Raw genomic sequence first — 23,855 nt, 5'->3', positions numbered from 1 at the left:
TGAGTTCGAGCCCCGCGTCAGGCTCTGGGCTGATGGCTCGGAGCCTGGAGCCTGTTTCCGATTCTGTGTCTCCCTCTCTCTCTGCCCCTCCCCCATTCATGCTCTGTCTCTCTCTGTCCCAAAAATAAATAAAAAAAAAAAAAAAAAAAAAAACGTTGAAAAAAAATAAATAAAACAGTTAAGAACATTTGTGACCAAGTGTTTTTGTGGACATACGCTTTCACTTCTCTTGAGTGAAAACCTAGAAGCAAGATTGCTGGGTCTTGTGGGAGGTATATATGAAACAGTAAGAAACTGCTAAACTCTGTTCAAACTGGTTGCGCCATTTTATATTCCCAGCAGCAATGCGTGGGAGTTCCTGTCAGCCCATATCCTAATCAACACAGGGTTTTGGTGGTCTTTTCAATTTTAGCACTTCTCATGGGTGTATGATATTGCCTTACTGTGGTTACAAATTTGAGTTTCTGTGGTGACTGTTGATAATGATCTTTTTTTTCCTGTCGTTACTAGCCATTCTTTTTTTTTTAATTTTTAAATTTTTTTAATACACATCCAAGTTAGTTAGCATATAGTGCAACAATGATTTCAGGAGTAGATTCCTTAAGCCCCTTACCCATTTAGCCCATCTCCCCTCCTACAACCCCTCCAGCTACCCTCTGTTTGTTCTCTATATTTAAGGGTCTTTTATGTTTTGCCCCCCTCCCTGTTTTTATATTATTTTTGCTTCCTTTCTCTTCTGTTTGTCTGTTTTGTATCTTAAATTCCTCATATGAGTGAAGTCATTATGATATTTATCTTTCACTAATTTCACTTAGCATAATACCCTCTAGTTCCATCCACATAGTTGCAAATGGCAAGATTTCATTCTTTTTGATTGCCGGAAGAATGCTGGTGTTATTTTGATAGGGATTGCAGCCATTCTTATATCTTATGAGATACTCAGATTATTTCGCTCATTTTAAAATTAGATTGTATGTCTTTTTATAAATGAGTTGTAAGAGTTCTCTACATCATTTGGTACAAGTCCTTTTCTAAAAGTATTGCAAATAATTTCTGTGGCTTGGCTTTTCATTTTCTTAGCATCTTTGAAAGAGCAAATGTTTTAAAGTTTACATCCAGTTTACCAGTTTTCCAATTTTTTTATTAAAAAAATTATTTTTAATGTTTATTCATTTTTTTTTTAGGGGGAGAGAGAGAGAGAGAGGCAGAGAGACAGAGATAGAGTGTGAGCAGGGGAGGGGTAGAGAGAGAAGGAGAAGTTGTTGAAGCAGGCTCCAGGCTCTGAGCTGTCAGCACAGAGCCTGATGCGGGGTTTGAACTCATGAACTGTTAGATCATGACCTGAGCCAAAGTTGGGTGCTTGACCAACTGAGCCACCCAGGTGCCCCTACATTTTTTAATTTAAACGTTACTTCTGAGGGAAAGAAATTTTTCAATAGCTTTATGTAAATTTTTTATGAAAAACATTATAAGATAGTAGCATATAAGTATAAAAAAATGTAGAAGAGTACAAACAACATTTAAAATATCCTGAAATCCTACTCTTAAGAAAAAAATCACGATTTCAGTGGCACTGTTTCTAAACCTTCCCCTCCCTTTCTCTGTCCCTCACTGTCTCCTTCTCTTTCTTCTCCCTTAACCTCCTTTCATTCCCCTTCTTCCCAGGGGGAAGGTATGGGGATGAAAGAAGAGAGATATCTTGACCAAAAGGAATATTCATAATTTCTGTGACCTTAAGGTTTTCTGCTATGTTGTGTGTGTTTCCCTGATAGCACACTGAAATCTACATGATTAACTTATAATGGCAACATAGTTGATATATATAATTGTATTTAAGTTAGAGTTCCGTTTATCCTCTACTGTTGGATAATTATTTGCAACTTTTTGCTACTGTATCAGAAAATAATTGGCTAATAATGTATAAAAAGGATGTTTGCTGAAAGCATAATAATAAATTAGAAAGTTTTTAAAAAATTTTTATTTAAATTCTAATTAGTTAATATATAGTGTAATGATGGTTTCAGGAGTAGAATTCAGTGATGCATCACTTATGTGTAACACCCAGTACTCATCACAAGTGACCTCCTTAGCCCCTCCCCCATCCACCTCCCTCCATCAACCCTCAGTTTGTTCTCTATGGTTGAGTCTCTTATGGTTTGCTTCCCTATTTTTTTTAATCTTTTTTTTTTTCCTTTCCCATATGTTCATAGGTTTTGTTTCTCAAATTGTCCACATGAGTGAAATCATATGCTATTTGTTTTTCTCACTTATTTTGTGTAGCATAAGATACTCTAACTTCATCCACGGTGTTGCAAATGGCAAGATTTCATTCTTTTTGATGACCGAGTAATATTCCACAGTATATATACACCACATCTTCTTTATTCGTCAGTTGGTGGACATTTGGACTTTTTCCGTAGTTCGGCTATTGTTGATAGTGCTGCTGTAACCGTTGGGGTGCATGTACCCCTCTGAATCTGTATTTTTGTATCTTTTGGCCAATACCTGGTAGTGCAATTGCTGGATTGTAAGGTTCTATTTTTAACTTTTTGAAGAGCCTCCATACTGTTTTCCAGAATGGCTGTACCAGTTTTCATTCCCATCCATGGTGTAAGAGGTTTCCCCTTTCTCGACATCCTTGCTAACATCTGTTGTTTCCTGTGTTGTTAATATTAGCCATTCTGACAGGTGTGAGGTGGTATCTCATTGTGGTTTTGATTTGTATTTCCCTGATGATGAGTGATGTGGAGCATCTTTTCGTGTATCTGTTAGCCATCTAGATGTCATTGGAAAAAAGTCTATGTCTTCTACCATTTTTTACTGGATTGTGTTTTGGATGTTGAATTTGATAAGTTCTTCATAGATTTTGGATACTCAGCCTGTATCAGATATGCCAGTGGTAAATATCTTCTCCCATTCCATCAGCTGCCTTTTAGTTTTGTTGATTCTTTATGGTGCAGAAACTTTATCTTGATGAAGTCTCAATAGTTCATTTTTGCTTTTGTAGAAATAGTGTATAAATGTGAAAACATTAAAATATATTCATAAAGTGAACAAGTATTTGTTTACTTCTTGAAGGAACATGTTCTTTTAAAAAAAAATTTTTTTTAATGTTTATTTTTGATAGAACGTGAGTGGGGGGTGGGGCAGAGAGAAAGGGAGACACAGAATCGGAAGTAGGCTCCAGGCTCTGAGCTGTCCACATAGAGCCTGATCCAGGGCTTGAACTCCCACACCATGAGATCAGAGGAACATGTTCTTGATGTGTGTGAAGAAGGAAATTCTGAGGCAGTATATGTGATATCCCATTCTTCTAAAATAAATGGTTTTGTGTGGGATTGGGGTGTGTGTTGGTAGTTTGGCAATGGAAGTGTGGATACCTGTTTTCTGCTTCTGATAATTATCTAGATTCTCTCTGTTCTTGTCTTGGACAGTCTTTGTGTTGAAATTAGGAATACTTTCTTGAATACCTGTGTTAGTTCTTGCATTTAGGTTACTGTCCCTTGGTAGATAGAGATCTACTTGCTTCTCAGAGTACTTTTTCCCCTCGCCTCACCCAATTCAAGCTTCAGTGTATAGCTTATTTTTTTGAAAGGTGAGTTACACGCGTGTAACACAGTGTAACACACTGTGAGTTACACATGAGGTCTAACTAGGCCTCCTGCTACATTGGGAGACCTAAATGCAAAACCTTGTTTTTGTGCATATGGCTTTCTACATTTGCCTGATCATCTTCAGTCCCTTTCTGTAGGAAAAATGTATCCTGTATAATAAAGCCTTGTTTAAGAGAGTGTCTTTTCTGAACTTGATGCAGACTAAGCAGATTAGAGCAGTAGTTCTTTGTCAGTAAAAGCAATTGTGTAGAATTACAACAACATATTGATAATATCTAGTTCAACAATCTACCCTTTTTACGTTTGTATAGATTCTTATTCTTTTGTTTTGCTGTTAAATATTCCTAAAACGTAAATATTATGCCGTTGCAGATTTCTTTTATGGTGGCAAAAGATGCAGAAATGCATAAGAATAAACTGCAGTACTTTATGGAGCAATTCTATGGAATCATCAGGAACACGGATTCAAACAGCAAGGATTTATCCATTGCAATTCGTGGATATGGACTCTTTGCAGGAGTATGGCCCGTTAATTTACTCTGATCTTTTTATTTTCATTTGAGTGTTTAAAGGAATATAATTTATTGTGTTTTTGAACAGCATCTCACACTTGTGACAGTATTGTTGCTTGCTTTGTTGTTAACTTGATTTTTCAGTGCCAACTATGTACTAGGATTTTGTGCACATATTACCTCAAATTCTCATAACTCTCCTATAAGCTTTTAGGAGTATCATTCCACTTTACAGATGAGGAAACAGACCCACAGGAATTAGGTAACTTGTCAAAGGACATAGTAATTGACAGAGCTATGATATAAATTGAAGTCATTTTTTCAGTTACGCTATGCTGCCTGTTATTTATGAAGTAAAATTTTAATTGCTGTTACACAGTGTTTTAGAAAGGTTCTTATGACAGGAGTGTATTTAAGAATATTGATGGTAACTATAGTTATTTCCCTCTTAGTGGATCTCTATGACTTCTACTTTATAGAGAAAATGGCTTGCTACTTCTCTTTCTACAGATCTGCCCAATCAGTGTCTACTCTCTTTTTCAGGGAAGGAGAGTCCCTCTTCCCAGCTTTCTACTCTTACTACTCATTCCATTTCTGATAATTTCCTCACTTGCTTCCAAATCGTCTTTCCTCCTCTTGCTTTGTTTAAATCTTCATTTCCATTTGTCTCTGTTGGGTCCTTTAAATATATTTAGGGCAGAAGAACCTGTATGTGAAGAGGCTCAGATGTAAATGAAAACAAGGAATTTTTTTTTTTTTTTTTTTTTTTTTTTGAGAGAGTTTTGCATGCATGCACATGCGTGAGCAGGGCAGGGGAAGAGGGAGAAAGAGAGAGAATGTTAAGCAGGCTCTATGCCCAGTGCAGAGCCTGACTCAGGGCTCGATCCCACCACTGTGGGATCATGACCTGAGCCAAAATCGAGAGTTAGGTGCTCAATCCCGACTGAGCCACCCAGGCACGCCAAGAACATGGAATTTTCAACTTTATACACTGTGGTCTGACCAACTTCAACTTGTTCACTGTGGTTAGATATGTTCACAGTGTAGCTGGAACGTGATAGTCAAGAATGAAGGGAGAGGGAGTCTACAAAGATGAACTAGTCACATCCTCAGGGAAGCTAGATTAGATCTGAACTCCAAAGAAGCCTTTGAAAAATCTGAAGCTCGATAGTAGCATTATCAGATTTGTGAGTGACACAGGTGGCTCTGGATGTAGTGTGCAGCACGGTGTAGTAGTGAATTCCAGCTTTGTGTTTACTTCTCAGTCTCCCCTTCTAGGTGACCAGCCTCACGGTGCAGAGACCACATCTTACTGGTCTTTGGTAGCTGCCATCTAAGCAATATCTAGGATAGTCGACAATCAATAGATGTTTTGTGTTATATAAATAAATATTTAGAGTAACAGATTATTTTTAAAAGCATCTTTATGAGATATATTTTATAACTGTGTTTCATCTCCATTAAAAAGTTTGTTGATATTCAGTTTATAATCACATGGCTTAACATGATACTTTAAATCTTATTATTTTGACATTGACGAGATTGATAGACTTTTGTTTACCTTTCTCAAAGCCTTGCAAGGTTATAAATGCAAAAGATGTTGACTTCATGTATGTAGAGCTCATTCAGCGGTGCAAACAGCTGTTCCTCACCCAGACAGACACTGCTGATGACCACATTTACCACATGCCAAGTTTCCTCCAGTCTGTTGGAAGTGTTTTGCTTTACCTTGATACAGTAAGTGAAATTAATTAAACTGAGCACTATTTTAATTAATCTCAGTTCTTCAGATAATTCGACGGTGTCATAGGAATTGTATGCATTCAGTATAGGCACTGTTGTGATCAAGACATTTTTAATTAGTATTTTGTGTTAATTATTGTCACGAAGCTTGACTTTTTGTTATCCAAAGCAGGAAAACTTATTTGTTATTTGTTCCATTTTTATAAAAAGATTAAGATTGCTGCTTGGGGTAGTTTGCACCGTAAGTATCAGACAGTTTTACTCTTGATTTTTTTAGGCAGTCACAGTGTTAAGCTTATTAGTAGATTAGGTATAAGCCAGGTTTTTCATTTATCTAATATGTGTCTACTTGAGTTGTAATTATTTTAGATATTTATATCATTCCTATATTTATTTATTTCCTTCTCTAACTTTTAGTTTGCTCTCCATTTCTGCTAGGTTCCTGAGGTGTATACTCCAGTTCTGGAACATCTCATTGTGGCACAGATAGACAGTTTCCCACAATATAGTCCGAAAATGCAATCAGTGTGTTGTAAAGCCATAGTAAAAGTTTTCCTAGCCTTGGTGGGGAAAGGACCAGTTCTCTGGAATTGCATCAGTACTGTGGGTGAGTTTGGAACTCACCCTTGTTTTTATGATGATGAATGATGAATACCTAGCATGTTGTTTGATGTAGATATCTTTTGTATCTTTTTTTTTTCAATATATGAAATTTATTGTCATATTGGTTTCCATACAACACCCAGTGCTCATCCCAAAAGGTGCCCTCCTCAATACCCATCACCCACCCTCCCGTCCCTCCCATCCCCCATCAACCCTCAGTTTGTTCTCAGTTTTTAACAGTCTCTTATGCTTTGGCTCTCTCCCACTCTAACCTCTTTTTTTTTTTTTTCCTTCCCCTCCTCCATGGGTTTCAGTTAAGTTTCTCAGGATCCACATAAGAGTGAAAACATATGGAATCTGTCTTTCTCTGTATGGCTTATTTCACTTAGCATCACACACTCCAGTTCCATCCATGTTGCTACAAAGGGCCATATTTCGTTCTTTCTCATTGCCATGTAGTACTCCATTGTGTATGTAAACCACAATTTCTTTATCCATTCATCCGTTGATGGACATTTAGGCTCTTTCCATAATTTGGCTATTGTTGAGAGTGCTGCTATAAACATTGGGGTACAGGTGCCCCTATGCATCAGTACTCCTGTATCCCTTGGGAAAATTGCTAGCAGTGCTATTGCTGGGTCATAGGGTAGGTCTATTTTTAATTTTCTGAGGAACCTCCACACTGCTTTCCAGAGTGGCTGCACCAATTTGCATTCCCACCAACAGTGCAAGAGGGTTCCCGTTTCTCCACATCCTCGCCAGCATCTATAGTCTCCTGATTTGTTCATTTTGGCCACTCTGGCGTGAGGTGATATCTGAGTGTGGTTTTGATTTGTATTTCCTTGATGAGGAGCGACGTGAGCATCTTTTCATGGGCCTGTTGGCCATCCGGATGTCTTCTTTAGAGAAGTGTCTATTCATGTTTTCTGCCCATTTCTTCACTGGGTTATTTGTTTTTTTGGGTGTGGAGTTGGGTGAGCTCTTTATAGATTTTGGATACTAGCCCTTTGTCCGATATGTCATTTGCAAATATCTTTTCCCATTCCGTTGGTTGCCTTTTAGTTTTGTTGGTTGTTTCCTTTGCTGTGCAGAAGCTTTTTATCTTCATAAGGTCCCAGTAGTTCATTTTTGCTTTTAATTCCCTTGCCTTTGGGGATGTGTCGAGTAAGAGATTGCTATGGCTGAGGTCAGAGAGGTCTTTTCCTGCTTTCTCCTCTAGGGTTTTGATGGTTTCCTGTCTCACATTCAGGTCCTTTATCCATTTTGAGTTTATTTTTGTGAATGGTGTGAGAAAGTGGTCTAGTTTCAACCTTCTGCATGTTGCTGTCCAGTTCTCCCAGCACCATTTGTTAAAGAGACTGTCTTTTTTCCATTGGATGTTCTTTCTGCTTTGTCAAAGATGAGTTGGCCATACGTTTGTGGGTCTAGTTCTGGGGTATCTATTCTATTCCATTGGTCTATGTGTCTGTTTTTGTGCCAATATCATGCTGTCTTGATGATTACAGCTTTGTAGTAGAGGCTAAAGTCTGGGATTGTGATGCCTCCTGCTTTGGTCTTCTTCAAAATTACTTTGGCTATTCGGGGCCTTTTGTGGTTCCATATGAATTTTAGGATTGCTTGTTCTAGTTTCGAGAAGAATGCTGGTGCAATTTTGATTGGGATTGCATTGAAAGTGTAGAGTGCTTTGGGTAGTATTGACATTTTGGCAGTATTTATTCTTCCAATCCATGAGCGAATGTTGAACCAGCCCTGCATCCCAGGAATGAATCCCACTTGATCATGGTGAAGAATTCTTTATATATGCTGTTGAATTCGATTTGCTAGTATCTTATTGAGAATTTCTGCATCCATATTCATCAGGGATATTGGCCTGTAGTTCTCTTTTTTTACTGGGTCTCTGTCTGGTTTGGGAATCAAAGTAATACTGGCTTCATAGAATGAGTCTGGAAGTTTTCCTTCCCTTTCTATTTCTTGGAATAGCTTGAGAAGGATAGGTATTATCTCTGCTTTAAACGTCTGGTAGAACTCCCCTGGGAAGCCTTCTGGTCCTGGGCTCTTATTTGTTGGGAGATTTTTGATAACTGATTCAATTTCTTAGCTGGTTATGGGTCTGTTCAAGCTTTCTATTTCCTCCTGATTGAGTTTTGGAAGACTGTGGGTGTTTAGGAATTTGTCCATTTCTTCCAGGTTGTCCAGTTTGTTGGCATATAATTTTTCATAGTATTCCCTGATAATTGCTTGTATGTCTGAGGGATTGGTTGTAATAATTCCATTTTCATTCATGATTTTATCTATTTGGGTCATCTCCCTTTTCTTTTTGAGAAGCCTGGCTAGAGGTTTGTCAATTTTGTTTATTTTTTCAAAAAACCAACTCTTGTTTTCGTTGATCTGCTCTACAGTTTTTATAGATTCTATATTGTTTATTTCTGCTCTGATCTTTATTATTTCTTCTTCTGCTGGGTTTAGGCTGCCTTTGCTGTTCTGCTTCTCTTTCCTTTAGGTGTGCTGTTAGATTTTGTATTTGGGATTTTTCTTGTTTCTTGAGATAGGCCTGGATTGCGATGTATTTTCCTCTCAGGACTGCCTTCGCTGCATCCCAAAGCGTTTGGATTGTTGTATTTTCATTTTTGTTTGTTTCCATGTATTTTTTAATTTCTTCTCTAATTGCCTGGTTGACCCACTCATTCTTTAGTAGGGTGTTCTTTAACCTCCATGCTTTTGGAGGTTTTCCAGACTTTTTCCTGTGGTTGATTTCAAGCTTCATAGCATTGTGGTCTGAAAGTATGCATGGTATAATTTCAATTCTTGTAAACTTATGAAGGGCTGTTTTGTGACCCAGTATATGATCTATCTTGGAGAATGTTCCATGTGCACTCGAGAAGAAAGTATATTCTGTTGCTTTGGGATGCAGAGTTCTAAATATATCTGTCAAGTCCATCTGATCCAATGTGTCATTCAGGGCCCTTGTTTCTTTATTGACCATGTGTCTAGATGATCTATCCATTTCTGTAAGTGGAGTGTTAAAGTCCCCTGCAATTACCACATTCTTATCAATAAGGTTGCTTATGTTTATGAGTAGTTGTTTTATATATTTGGGGGCTCCTGTATTCGGCGCATAGACATTTATAATTGTTAGCTCTTCCTGGTGGATAGACCCTGTAATTATTATATAATGCCCTTCTTCATCTCTTGTTACAGCCTTTAATTTAAAGTCTAGTTTGGGGGCGCCTGGGTGGCTCAGTCGGTTAAGCATCTGACTTCGGCTCAGGTCATGATCTCGCCGTCTGTGAGTTCAAGCCCCGCATCAGGCTCTGTGCTGACAGCTCAGAGCCTGGAGCCTGTTTCAAATTCTGTGTCTCCCTCTCTCTCTGACCCTCCCCCATTCATGCTGTCTCTCCCTGTCTCAAAAATAAATAAACGTTAAAAAAAAAATTAAAAAAAAAAAGTCTAGTTTGTCTGATATAAGTATGGCTACTCCAGCTTTCTTTTGGCTTCCAGTAGCATGATAAATAGTTCTCCATCCCCTCACTCTCAATCTAAAGGTGTCCTCAGATCTAAAATGAGTCTCTTGTAGACAGCAAATAGATGGGTCTTGTTTTTTTATCCATTCTGATACCCTATGTCTTTTGGTTGGTGCATTTAATCCATTTACATTCAGTGTTATTATAGAAAGATATGGATTTAGAGTCATTGTGATATCTGTATGATTTATGCTTGTAGTGATGTCTCTGGTACTTTGTCTCACAGGATCCCCCGTAGGATCTCTTGTAGGGCTGGTTTAGTGGTGACAGATTCCTTCAGTTTATGTTTGTTTGGGGAGACCTTTATCTCTCCTTCTATTCTGAATGACAGACTTGTTGGATAAAGGATTCTCGGTTGCATATTTTTCCTGTTCAGCACATTAAAGATCTCGTGCCAGTCCTTTCTGGCCTGCCAAGTTTCAAAAGAGAGATCAGTCACGAGTCTTACAGGTCTCCCTTTATATGTTAGAGCACGTTTACCCCTTGCTGCTTTCAGAATTTTCTCTTTATCCTTGTATGTTGCCAGTTTCACTATGATATGTCGTGCAGAAGATCGATTCAAGTGACGTCTGAAGGGAGTTCTCTGTGCCTCTTGGATTTCAATGCCTTTTTCCTTCCCCAGTCAGGGAAGTTCTCAGCTATTATTTCTTCAAGTACCCCTTCAGCACCTTTCCCTCTCTCTTCCTCCTCTGGGATACCAATTATGCGTATATTATTTCTCTTTAATGTATCACTTAGTTCTCTAATTTTCTCCTCATACTCCTGGATTTTTTTTCTCTCTTTTTCTCAGCTTCCTCTTTTTCCATAACTTTATCTTCTAGTTCACCTATTCTCTCCTCTGCCTCTTCAATCCGAGCCGTCGTCGTTTCCATTTTGTTTTGCATTTCGTTCAAAGCGTTTTTCAGCTCCTCCTGACTGCTCCTTAGTCCCTTGATCTCTGTAGCAAGAGATTCTCTGCTGTCCTCTATACTGTTTTCAAGCCCAGCGATTAATTTTATGACTATTATTCTAATTCACTTTCTGTTATATTATTTAAATCCTCTTTGATCAGTTCATTAGCTGTTGTTATTTCCTGGAGATTCTTCTGAGGGGAATTCTTCCGTTTGGTCATTTTGGATAGTCCCTGGAGTGGTGGGGACCTGCAGGGCACTTCCCCTGTGCTGTGGTGTATAACTGGAGTTGGTGGGCGGGGCCGCAGTCCGACCCGATGTCTGCCCCCAGCCCACCGCTGGGGCCCCAGTCAGACTGGTGTGTGCCTTCTCTTCCCCTCTCCTAGGGGCGGGATTCACTGTGGGGTGGCGTGGCCCGTCTGGGCTACTTGCACACTGCCAGGCTTGTGGTGCTGGGGATCTGGCGTATTAGCTGGGGTGGGTAGGCAAGGTGCACGGGGGCAGGAGGGGCAGGCTTAGCTCGCTTCTCCTTAGGTGATCCACTTCAGGAGGGGCCCTGTGGCAGCGGGAGGGAGTCAGACCCGCTGCCGGAGGGGTGGCTCCGCAGAAGCACAGCGTTGGTGTTTGCGCGGAGCGAGCAAGTTCCCCGGCAGGAACTGGTTCCCTTTGGGATTTTAGCTGGGGGATGGGCGAGGGAGATGGCGCTGGCGAGCACCTTTTTCCCCGCCAAACTGAGCTCTGTCGTCCCGGGGCTCAGCAACTCTCCCTCCCTTTGTTCTCCAGCCTTCCCGCTTTCCGAGCAGAGCTGTTAACTTATGACCTCCCAGACGTTAAGTCTCGCTTGCTGTGGGAACACACTCCGTCCGGCCCCTCCGCTTTTGCAAGCCAGACTCAGCTCTGTTTGGCCGGCGGGCCGCCCCTCCGCCCGGCTCCCTCCCGCCAGTCCGTGCAGTCCGCACCGCCTCTCCTCCCTTCCTACCGTCTTCCGTGGGCCTCTCTTCTGTGCTTGGCTCCGGAGACTCTGTTCTGCTAGTCTTCTGGTCGTTTTCTGGGTTAGTTAGGCAGGTGTAGGTGAAATCTAAGTGATCAGCAGGACGCGCGGTGAGCCCAGCGTCCTCCTACGCCTCCATCTTCCCCCTAAATCTATCGACCAACCCCTAATCTTAACGGTGACACAGCATATACACGTGAATGTAAACCTCACCTCATCTTTAACACTCACCCTACACCTGATTCGCACCATGCATGTGCACTCACATCATCAATACAGGGAGATTACAGGACTGGTGTGACTTCAGCACTGGAGATTTCCCTGGCCAAAACCTTAACTGTAGCTAAGGCTTTCTCTCTCTTTTGTATCTTTTGATGCCTGGTGGGAACTAATGTTTTGGTGGATCAAAATCTCCTTTTTCATCCTTTTTTTTTTGAATCTTTTTTTTCTCCCTTTTGCTCCTGAATCTTAATGGTCTAAAATTTTACACTGCGGATATGAATAGACTTGAGAGGGAAAATTGAGAGGTGTGGTTATGTTTAGTAAAATAGTGGCTGTCATTTTCACTGAGTGTTTGGGTGTACTTTTTGATGTTTCCTTCATTTTTGTTTTCATTTTGTTTTTTTCAGTGCATCAGGGTTTAATCAGAATATGTTCTAAGCCTGTGATCCTTCAAAAGGTAAAGTCTGAATCTAATGTTTTGAAAATTAGTCTTTTGTCACTGAAAGTTAGAAGTGATGCTGGGATTTTTAGTCTGTAAATATACAAAAATGGCCTTTTTAGTTATAAGGCATGCCTTGCATTGTGAAAAGTGTAGGACATAATACCTCTATAGTTTTTCAGGTGAATAAATTCCTAAGTTATGGGACATCCTTAAATGTAACTTTACTGTTATATACACATTTTTACAAGAAGGGGGTGGCTTCTCTTGAAACTCTGAGACAGAATGCTTAGGCGTATCATGGGAGACATATCTTAGTTGCTTGAAGTTGTAGGAAATAGGAGGAGGTGGGAGATGGACCTGAGTAGGAAAATGAGACAAATGACCCCTAGCAGATTCCTTGGGCATTGTTTTGAGATTTTTTTTTTTTTTAATTTTTTTTTTTTTAATGTTTTTATTTATTTTTGAGACAGAGAGAGACAGAGCATGAACGGGGGAGGGTCAGAGAGAGAGGGAGACATAGAATCTGAAACAGGCTCCAGGCTCTGAGCTGTCAGCACAGAGCCCGATGCGGGGCTCGAACTCACAGACCGCGAGATCATGACCTGAGCCGAAGTCGGACGCTTAACCGACTAGAGCCACCCAGGCGCCCCGAGATATTTTTTTAATTCATCGCTATTTTAGTCCCAGTTAGAAAAATCATGATTTTTTTTTTTTTTTTTTTTTTTTTTTTTTTTTTTTAGCTTGCTTTCTTATTATGCTTTCATGCTATACTATCTTCCTCAATCAAATTAGTATCTGACTAGTGAATGTTTTAGCTTAGGCAGTTCTGAAAATCAGAACATTCTGGCAGCCATGCTTATCTTGTGATTCCACCAGTAAATATTGGTTTGTTGTCTTCCTGCCCAGGGTGCTGAGTCTGAATCTGAAGACTATCGTGCATCAGGGGAAGTTAGAACTGGCAAATGGAAAGTGCCCACGTATAAAGATTATCTGGATCTTTTTAGAAGTCTCCTGAGTTGTGACCAGATGATGGTAAAAATGACTCGTTTAAAGCCATGAAAGTACTCTAATTCCTCTTTATTAGTCTACATACTTTTACCCTTAGGACTTGCCAATTTCAGAATTATATTTTACTAACTATTCAGTTGTTTTATTGCTAAAGTACTTCATGTAATAGAAAATTAAAGTGGTATCAGTTAGGAACAAAATCATAGAACTCATATAAACTTAATAATTGCCATAGCTGAGTCCTTATTTCATCTGTGAGTAGCCAGTGTAGTATGTTTGATGCTAAATTATTTTTCCTGACAGATCAGCCTTTTAGGTAGCAAAAGTATAACAGTATTATCACCATGGAAGAGCTATTCTCTTTTTATTTGTTAAAGATGAAGATTAAAAAAAAGATGAAATGTTACTGACTCAGTAGTGTGAAGGCAATTGGTATATGGTTTTTTACGTCATTTATGATCAGAATAATGCCTCCTGCTTAATGTTTCTGATAGATGTTTCTCTAATGTCTCCTTTAAGCCAGGTTCTGGCCACCATTTCAGCATAGACTTTGACAAAGCATTATACCCTAGGAAAAACAGTTTGTGTCCATAGATAATTTCTGTTCTCCTATCTTAGGAGTTTTTAGTTGGTTTCTTACTGAAGTAAAATAGTATAGCAGTGTTAGTGCTTTTACCTACAATATTTCTTTTTTATATATGATGTTAGGTGTTCCTATGTTTTGTGGTTAAGTTCCATAGAATATTTGCCTGAGTAAAGGCAGAGTCATTGGCCTATTTTTTGGAATAGTAGAATAGTTTCACTTAAAAAAAATGTTTACTTATTTATTTTGAGAGAGAGAGAGAGAGAAAGCAGGGAAGAGGCAAAGAGATGGGGAGATAGAGAATTCCCAAGCAGCCTTTGTCTGCCAGTGCAGAGCTGACATGGGGCCTGAACCAATGAATTGTGAGATCGTGACCTGAGCCGAGACCAAGAGTCGGATGCTCAACCAACTGAGCCAGCCATTCAGGTGCACCAGAATAGTTTCACTTTTAAAGAAATGATAAATTATATTTTTAAGTCCATTCTGAGGATAGGTGTGCATTTATCCACGTGTATGTATGCTTGTATGTGTGTATATACAGATATGTGTGTAAGCATGCTTATTTATACACATATATATATAAATGTACATGCATGTGTATTTGTACAAACGTGTATATGTAATATATGTGTGTGTGTATATATACCTAAGTGTTTTTACACACACGCTTTAGGTGGGATGAATGCTTTGATGAGGATTGGCCTAAATCTTCTCATTTGCCACTTTGTACTTAGTAAGTATCTGTTACATGTATGGGTGAAGTCCTATCTGACTGAAATGATACTGTCCTAATAATTTAGGAGAGTGTCTACATTTTGCACCTGAAAACTTCCAGGTAAATCTCCTCCAGTTTACACAGAAGTTGCTATAATATCTGAATATGCAAGTACACATGTGCATTATAATTTAATATGGATACTGCTACCTTTTTGCATAAAATTTTGAAGCTTATTTTCTTTATTTTAAAGGATTTTCTTTTAGCAGATGAAGTATTTCTCTTTGTGAATTCCTCCCTTCAAAGTCTGAATCGTTTGCTATATGATGAATTTGTCAAATCAGTTTTGAAGATTATTGAGAAACTGGATCTTACACTAGAAAAACAGAATGTTGGCGGATATGAGGTTAGAAGTTTTTGTCAGTAATAATTTTGCATCATTTTTATAGCAGCTCTTTGTATGTAAACATCCAGGGGAAAATAGCACATTTGTAGAATATTGTAGGAAATTGATTTCTGCAGCATTCATGTGTGTCATTGATACTTTGCTAACTGAATAGCTCAGTGTGTAGAAAATGTTATCTCTATATTGTTCAAAAAGTAATTTATATGTTTAATATTTCAAAACCATTTACTTTAAAAATTTTGTTTCCTAGGCTTGTTACTCATTTCTTAGCAATAGTAAAGAGTCAGATCTTACTTTGTGTAGGGGTGACTTACTATAGTGGGATAGGGAAACCTGGGATTCCTCTTGTTTATAGCTAAGGAAACGCTGAACTCTGGGTTCAAGGTTAAATGTGTTCTTGAGATAGTAGAATATAGGCAATAGGGAGAAAAGGAAAATACACCCTCCCTTTTTCCTGTACTCAGATTTCCTGGCCTGTGTGAAAAATAAGTCATGGTTTAAGGCTGCCAGCTACAAGCCACTGTGCTCTTATCTGAGGGTGTGTTTTAGGAAAGCACTATGGGAATGACACTAGTGTCAAAGGACTTGAGTTCCAGTGGAAAATACTAATTTGCTTTTCAGCCCAGGGATTTTTTCTGAGACTAGATTCTGCTCGTTAGTGCATACGTACTTGCACTGTAATACCATGAAGTTAGACAAAAGATAGTGGAGTGATTATGCAGAGGATAGATAAAGGAAGCAGTAACTGTATTGCATTTGCATTGTTCTGTTTTTTATGCTGGTTGATGGGAACAGCAGTATTTTTCATGCTTTGCGCGTGTCTAAAATAATTTCATTGAAAAACTTGCCAGCAGGGACTTCTAGAACTATGTCCTCCCAACAAGCCTGCTTTTTAGGACTTGCATCTTTGTCACTTTTGTTGTCTTCAGTGGCTTCCCTTGTACTTCCTTTCTCTTCTTGTTTTCTCTCTTCTGTTTCCTGCCCTTTTTACTTCACCTCCAGCAGGGCAGTGGTCACCTCTGCGACCATTTCCCATGTAAACCTAGAATCCACCCCAATCCTCCTTTATAGCTTCCAGTGTGTATTTCTGACTGCTTGTTTTACATTTCCACCTGAGTTTGGTGACACATAGTCTGTTCATAGTGAGTTACTGTTACTTAATACTATTAATGATTCCTGTTTCTCAGTTTGAAACCTCAAAGTCCTTATGGACACGTTCTAATGTTCTGAACGTGTACCTCTGTCAAGGCATCGTTGCTAGTTCCTTCAAGAAGGTATAGCCCTCCCTCTTCATATTTTTGTATTTGTACTATTCTTTTGTCACTTCACTTTGGCACTTCCTTTGTCTTTTTCTTTAATGTTTTTGAGCTTTGTCATCTTTATTAAATTATAAACTTTATTAAATTGTATTACTTGTAATTGAGGACCCATATATGCCTTTCTCACTTTGATAAAGTCTTTGGATACATCTACTTTCAAGGATGAAAACGAAGCTACTGGTGTTTGGGTGATCCCGACCTCCGATCCAGCTGCTAACTTGCATCCTGCTAAACCCAAAGATTTTTCAGCTTTCATTAACCTGGTGGAAATTTGCAGGTATTTAAAAAAATTCTAAGTATTTAGACACTTCTATGGATGTATGAGATGAAAAAGTAAAAGACTTAAAATCTAAAATTGCTTATATGAATCTTTATATCTAAATGTACCAGCTTAGAATTATCGTCGTTTTCTGTTTAAAAGATCCTCAGGTAGGGAGGGGTGTCTGGGTGGCTCAGTCAGTTAAGCATCTGACATTTGATTTCGGCTCGGGTCATGATCTCATGGTTCCTGGGATCAAGCCCCATGCTGGGCTGTGCACTAAAAGCGTGGAGCCTGCTTGGGATTCTCTCTCCCTCTCTTGCTGTCCCTACTCTGTGCTTGCTTGTGCATATGCTCTCTCTCTGTCTCTCTCTCTCAAAATAAATAAATAAACTTAAAAAAAAAAAAGATATCCTTGGGAAAAGAGGAACATGAAAGTATTTACATAATGGAATCATATACCTTTTTGATTATATCCCTTATAATTTTGAAGCAGAATAAAAATATTATATGATAAAAACTTCTACATTAAGCTTTTAATTTGTTTTTACAGAGAGATTCTTCCTGAGAAACATGTAGAATTTTTTGAGCCATGGGTATATTCATTTGCATATGAATTAATTTTGCAGTCTACACGGTTGCCTCTCATCAGTGGTTTTTACAAATTGCTTTCTGTTGCTGTGAGAAATGCCAAGAAAATAAAATATTTTAAGGTGAGTGTTTTTTTGTGCGGACATTGAATATTCCTGTGTTTTTTAGGTTGCACGATTATGTATATAAGTGCATTATAAAATAGTATAGTATATTGCAGTTTTAAAGTCTCATTTTCTGTGCTTTTAAAAATAGTGTGAGTGGCAATTGGATGAGACTGTAAAAAAAGTTAATGGTATTTTCTGCTCTGCTTTACAAGCATCTGGCTGGTAAGGTTAGATTACCAGAGGTTCTCAAAGTGTGGTCCTAGGACCAGCAGCATCAGCATTACCTGAGAAATCTGTGCCCTCTCCAGACTTAGCTAATCAGAAACTCTGGGGACAAGGCCGCACAGTCTGTGCTAGTAGACCACCCAGGTGATCTGGTGGCTAGTGACCTTGGAGAATAACTAGGTTAGTGCACCTAATGCTCCAGTTTATCCCGAGCAGTCCAATCGGTTGATCACAGGGTGGGCAGGGTCTCTTGGTTCGTAGGTGTATGTACTGGAAGACAGGAAAGGGAAAGGGGAAGTGGACTTACCCAGGCCTCTGGCTTTTGACTAGTCATTCACCTATTACCTTAACGTTTTGTTTCTCTCTGGCCTCTGCCTGAAGTGTTATCAGAGCTTTTTTTTGTTTTTTTCCCCCTCTGCGCAAGACGTTGGCAAAGTGAAAATGGATTCACTCCTTAGAAGTAAGACTGAGGGGCCCCTGGGTGGCTCAGTCGGCTGAGTGTTCCACTTGGGCTCAGGTCATGATCTCACGGTTGATGAGTTCGAGCCCTGCGTCGAGCCATGTGCTGACAGCTCAGAGCCTGGAGCCTGGTTCTGATTCTGTGTCTCCCTCTCTGCCCCTCCCTGGCTTGTGCTCTCTCTCTTTCTCCCTCTCTCTCAAAAATAAACATTAAAAAAAAAAAAGAAGTAAGACTGGGAACTGCTACATTAGGACACAGAATTACATGATATTGTTCACTTTACTAATTTACTGCTTTATTCAACAGGGAGTTGGGCTAAAGAGTCAGACACAGTCTCCTGAGGACCCAGAAAAGTATTCTTGCTTTGCTTTGTTTGCAAAATTTGGTAAAGAGGTAATTTTTAAATGATTTATCCAATGTTTTCATGGGCTATTTAAAAATTAAAGTATGTTGATAAAAAAATCTTAGTGATCATAAATTATCTAATGACTTAAAAATTGGTTTGCTTAATCCAGATTGGGGTTAAGGGATTAGGAAGCACTAACAGAGGAAATCGTTGTATTTCAAAAGTCCCTTGAGTTTTCATTAAATAGTTTGTATGATGTCAACTCAAAACTAATGGATTCTTTAGCTCTCCATATAATGAGAATTAAGTACTTCAACAGATGAATTTTTCCTGGAGATCAGTGCTTACTTTGTAAATAACAGTAGCCATGTCATATAAAAGCTGCATGATCAATTTTTGTGTTTGAGAATAAGGGTAAATATTTTTTAGCTGATTCTCAGATTATAGGCTCTATTCAGGTACACAGGTCCGTCTTTTTCTTTTTCTTTTTTGTTAAGGTTTCATTTAAAATGAAGCAATACAAAGATGAACTTTTGGCCTCCTGTTTGACCTTTATTCTGTCCCTGCCACATGACATCATTGAACTTGATATTAGAGCCTATGTTCCTGCATTGCAGGTAAATACATTGTCTTAAGCAAATCCATTTTTTTCCCACATAATGTTATGTTTTCTAGAAAACATGGAACTGTCAAGGTCTTGCCACTATAGTTATAGCAGGTGCTTACCCATCAGACACCCCTGGTTCAAGTTCTACTTCTGCCACTTAGTAGCCTTGGGACTTGGGACACTTGGCTTGGCCTCTCAGAACTTCCCTGACAGGTGGATGTGAAGATTAAACTTTCCTTGTGTTGAAAGTTTGCAGTAGAACACCAGCTACATAGACTGGTGGTGCTCCTTTTCCCAGGAATGACCTTGGATGCCCCTCCTTACCTCCAGCAGTATCTGTCAGTAGAAAGGCTTATTCACTAGAAACCACAACTAATTGGTGTTTTTTTCTCTTTAAATGTTAAATTCCCTGTATTTCAGTTTACCTTGTTTGTATTGATATGTAGATGGCTTTTAAACTGGGCCTGAGCTATCCCCCACTGGCAGAAGTAGGCCTGAATGCCCTAGAAGAATGGTCCGTTTACATCTGCAAACATGTAATTCAGCCCTATTATAAAGACATTTTACCCAGCCTTGATGGATATCTGAAAATTTCAGCCTTGTCAGGTAAGGTTTGGAAGAATTGTGATGTGTATCTTAAATAAAATGGCAATGTAATAACTTTAGTAGGACTATTTGTATTTCTGCAACTTCTGTAATTTGAGCCTAACGTATTCAAAATATGTTTGATTGAGATTTTTGTAATATTCCCAATTTAGTCAATATAATTGGGACATAAGAAAATACTTGAGATATTAAACCTTGTTTTCATTTTATTCACTTATATCCTACCAAGATTTATAGAATCTTCAAGGGCAAAACTCTATCTTTAATATATCGAACTCCTTATAAATCCTAATACACTGCCTTGCAAATAAATAAATAGTTAAATAAGTAGGGATTAAAACTATGAAAATTTAACAGTAATTTTATATTTTGTTAATTTTTATTGGTTTTCCAAATATAATTGATTAAACACTAATGTTAGCCAGTTTAGAAGAATTGCCATAGTCGGTTTGGGAAAAGATTCAAAGGAAAAAAATGATTGGGCCAGGCAAAAGTGTGACCAGTCAAGAAAAGTAGTAATTAGAGTTCAGGGGGACAGATTTACTTGAACCAGAATGAACATGGACACTGTTCTTAGATGGAGCAAAAAGAAAGATTCAGACTGGAGAAAGTGAAACATTGCTAAGACTTTACAAGTTAGTGTCATGAAAAATTAAGTGAGTTAAGTATTAAATTTGTAAAATTTTATCTACATGAACTGTTTTATTATTCAACTTAAGTATTGTTGATTTGGAAATAGTAAGTGAAAGTTGTGTGACACATTTTGTTCACTGAATCGGTTTTTCTGACACCCTTGATGTATATTCAGAGTTCAAGAAGAGTCACAATTTTGGGAGATTTTTCTGTAAATGTTAGCAATAACAAGCTTATTTAGAGACAAAAAAAAATAAGTTAATGTTTATAGGTTACTTAGGCATTTAAAATTCACATCATATAAGGATTGCTGTATTTGAGTAGATCACTAAAAAACATGGACTTAGTTAAAAAAAAAATGAAGATATCTCATAGCAAATACTTTGTTGGTACTTTTTGTTTTCTAGAATTTAGTTCTGTCAATTAGCTCATTGAAAAGATTTATGTCGGGGCTCCTGGGTGGCTCAGTTGGTTAAGCATCCAGCTTAAGCTCAGGTCATGATCTTGTGGTCTGTGAGTTCGAGCCCTGCGTCGAGCTCTGTGCTGACAGCTCAGAGCCTGGAGCCTGCTTTGGATTGTGTGTCTCCCTCTCTCTCTCTGCCCCTCTTCCGCTCATGCCTCTGTGTGTGTCTCTCTCTCAAAAGTAAATAAAATTTTTTTAAAGAATAAAAAAAGAAAAGATTTATGTTTTTTAAAAAATTATAAGGGAAAATACTGTGATTATTTTTTTTAATTGTTTTGAGAGAGAGCATGTGTGCACACAGGCATGCAAGCAGGGGAGAGGGGGGAGAGAGAGAATATTAAACAGGTTCCACGCCTACCGCGGAGCCCGAAGCTCACAACCACGAGATCATGACCTGAGCTGAAATCAGGAGTTGGACACTTAACTGAGCTACCAATGCACCTTGATACTGTGATTCTTTTAAGCAAAAGGATATTGCTATTCATAAATATGTGTACTTTAGACAATTAGAAGATAGGGAAAAACAGAGAGTAGGTAAAGTAAATAATAAAAGAAAATCCATAAACTTAAAGACAACTCCTATTTTTAGTAATGTTTTATTTGAAATTATATCAGACTTTCAGGACAGTTGCACTAATAGTGAAAGGAACTCCTGTATACTCTACACAGATTACACAAGTAAGGTTTTGTTCCCTGTTTTATTGTTGCATGTATTCTCCTTATATTAGGTGATAATATGTGTGTGTATTTATACATGACATTTTTTTCTGAACCCTTTATAAGTTGCAGACATCATGGATGTTTATGCCTAAATGTTGCCATGTGTATTTCTTTTTTTTTTTTTTAATTTTTTTTTTTAACGTTTATTTATTTTTGAGACAGAGAGAGACAGAGCATGAACAGGGGAGGGGCAGAGAGAGAGGGAGACACAGAATCTGAAACAGGCCCCAGTCTCTGAGCTGTCAGCACAGAGCCCGATGCGGGGCTCGAACTCACGGACCGTGAGATCGTGACCTGAGCCGAAGTCGGACGCTTAACCGACCGAGCCACCCAGGTGCCCCAACAATGTGTATTTCTTAAGAGTGAGGACGTTATTTCATACAACCATGGTATCATTATCAAAATCAGGAAGAATAACACAGATACAGTATTTTTTTCTAATCTATAATCCATATGTAGATTTCTCAGTTGTCCCATTAATTTCTTTTATGGCTATACTTTTCCTGATACAGCATTCAATCTAGGACTATGTGTTGGATTTAATTATCATAATGCCTTAGCTTTCTTTAATGTGGGTAGCTCTTTAGCCTGTCTTAGTTCTCATGTGTGGGCTTGTCTGTTTTCTCATGATGAGGTTCAGGGATGCTATTTTGGCAGAAACACCCAGAACTGATGCCATGGCCTCCTCATAGCATCATGATAGTAATTGGTGCCATTACCAGTTATGTTCATTTTGACAGTTTGGTTAGTGAGTTTCTGCTCCACCTTTATGTAACCCTAAAGTTATAGTTTTACCTTTGTGGGAGTTAGTCATTTGAAATCCTCTTCCTTTCTTCTCCTAAAGTATTCAGTCCTAAGGCCTTTAGGCAGCACAGAGCAAGTTAGGTGTTAGGGTAGCAGTGGTCGTCCCCAGGAACATAAGGGGGGCAACTTGGAGGGGCAGCCTGGCATGGAGCTGGAGCAGGGTGGGGGGTTCCCGCATGTTGGGCTTCATAAGGTGTGGAGGTCAAGGCGGGATGGGGAAGGTGACATATGGGTGATTGATCAAATAAATAAATAAAGGTTAACAGAAGCTAGATTTCTCTTTGTTAGAGAAGGGAGTTACAAATAGAGAAAGAGAAAACTAAAGTGAACCCTATGGTATTGGATAGCAAATGGATGTATTGGTGTGAGATCATGGTACTTCCTCTTTCCCTCTCCCTGTCTTTTTCTCTGCCTTTCTTCCTCTCTGTCTCTCTTGCTCACACACACAGACACTTATATACATACACACATATGGGTAAATTAAGGTAAAAATAGAGACGACAGAGTGAGTCAAGAGTTGGGTAAAAATAGAGATGACAGAGTGTGTGTGTGTGTGTGTGTGTGTGTGTGTGTGTGTGTGTGTGTGCGTGCACATGCACGCATGTATTCCAAATCAGTCCATTGAAAGGGCCTGCTTTGGAATAGTGATACCTTAATAGTAATGAACAAACCTAGTGCCCAGATCATGGTTTCTAAATGTCATTTTACATTGAAAGGAACCAGAACTCCTTGGAGAGATGACTGGCTCCAGCCTGGGACAGGGGAAATACAAGATGAACCTAGAATGTTATATTTTCTGAGACATCAGGAAATTAAGAAGGTGTTCAAAGAATGATGGAGAAATGTTACAGGCAAAATTGGGGATAATTTGGATCAGCAAAAAAAGATAATCATAGGAGGATCAAGACAGTAGAGTAGGAGAATCCTGAGCACACCTCCTTCTGTGAACGCACGAAGGCTACAACTACATATAGAGCAACTCTCACTCAGAATGACCTGAGACTAACAAAAGAGCTCTTTTATGGCTAAAGATCAAGAAAAAGCCACATTGAGACACATAGAAAGGGCAGAGATGCAGACTGTTGAGACCCTTACCCCTAGTGCAGTGACCCACAGCAGGAGGGTTATCACAGGCATGGAGGAGTGAAGGATTCAGGCCACATTGGGGACCTGTATCAGGAAGATGAGCCCCATAACATATGGCTTTGAAAACCAGTGAGACTTAATTCTGGAAGAGCTGGAGGGCTATGGGAAACCAAGACTGCATTCTTTTTTTTTTGATTCAACTTTATTTTTTATTTTTTAAAATTTACATCCAGATTATTTAGTATATAGTGAAGCAATGATTTCAGTAGATTCCTTAATGCCCCTTACCCATTTAGCCCATCCCCCCTCCCACAACCCCTCCAGCAATCCTTAGTTTGTTCTCCATATTTATGAGTCTCTTGTTCTGTCCCCCTCCCTG

General features: G+C 38.8%; 1 protein-coding gene across 3 annotated transcripts in view; it reads left to right on the top strand.

The window, feature by feature from the left end:
* The window catches only part of PRKDC (protein kinase, DNA-activated, catalytic subunit), a 214,760-nt gene that overhangs the window by 13,875 nt on the left and 177,030 nt on the right, over positions 1–23,855 (top strand). For all 3 annotated transcript variants that reach the window (XM_007085581.3, XM_042972680.1, XM_042972681.1), the window contains 11 exons: positions 3,987–4,133; positions 5,699–5,863; positions 6,308–6,476; positions 12,504–12,553; positions 13,445–13,570; positions 15,098–15,250; positions 16,731–16,846; positions 17,382–17,541; positions 18,518–18,604; positions 19,055–19,174; positions 19,611–19,770. In XM_007085581.3, coding sequence (XP_007085643.2) covers positions 3,987–4,133; positions 5,699–5,863; positions 6,308–6,476; positions 12,504–12,553; positions 13,445–13,570; positions 15,098–15,250; positions 16,731–16,846; positions 17,382–17,541; positions 18,518–18,604; positions 19,055–19,174; positions 19,611–19,770 — 1,453 coding nt within the window. The remainder of the gene's footprint in view (positions 1–3,986; positions 4,134–5,698; positions 5,864–6,307; positions 6,477–12,503; positions 12,554–13,444; positions 13,571–15,097; positions 15,251–16,730; positions 16,847–17,381; positions 17,542–18,517; positions 18,605–19,054; positions 19,175–19,610; positions 19,771–23,855) is intronic.

The sequence above is a fragment of the Panthera tigris genome, chromosome F2 (assembly GCF_018350195.1).
Source record: "Panthera tigris isolate Pti1 chromosome F2, P.tigris_Pti1_mat1.1, whole genome shotgun sequence".
Classification (NCBI taxonomy): Eukaryota; Metazoa; Chordata; class Mammalia; order Carnivora; family Felidae; genus Panthera; species Panthera tigris.
Note: the sequence above shows the minus strand (reverse complement) of the source record. Positions and strands in the feature narration are given on the sequence as shown.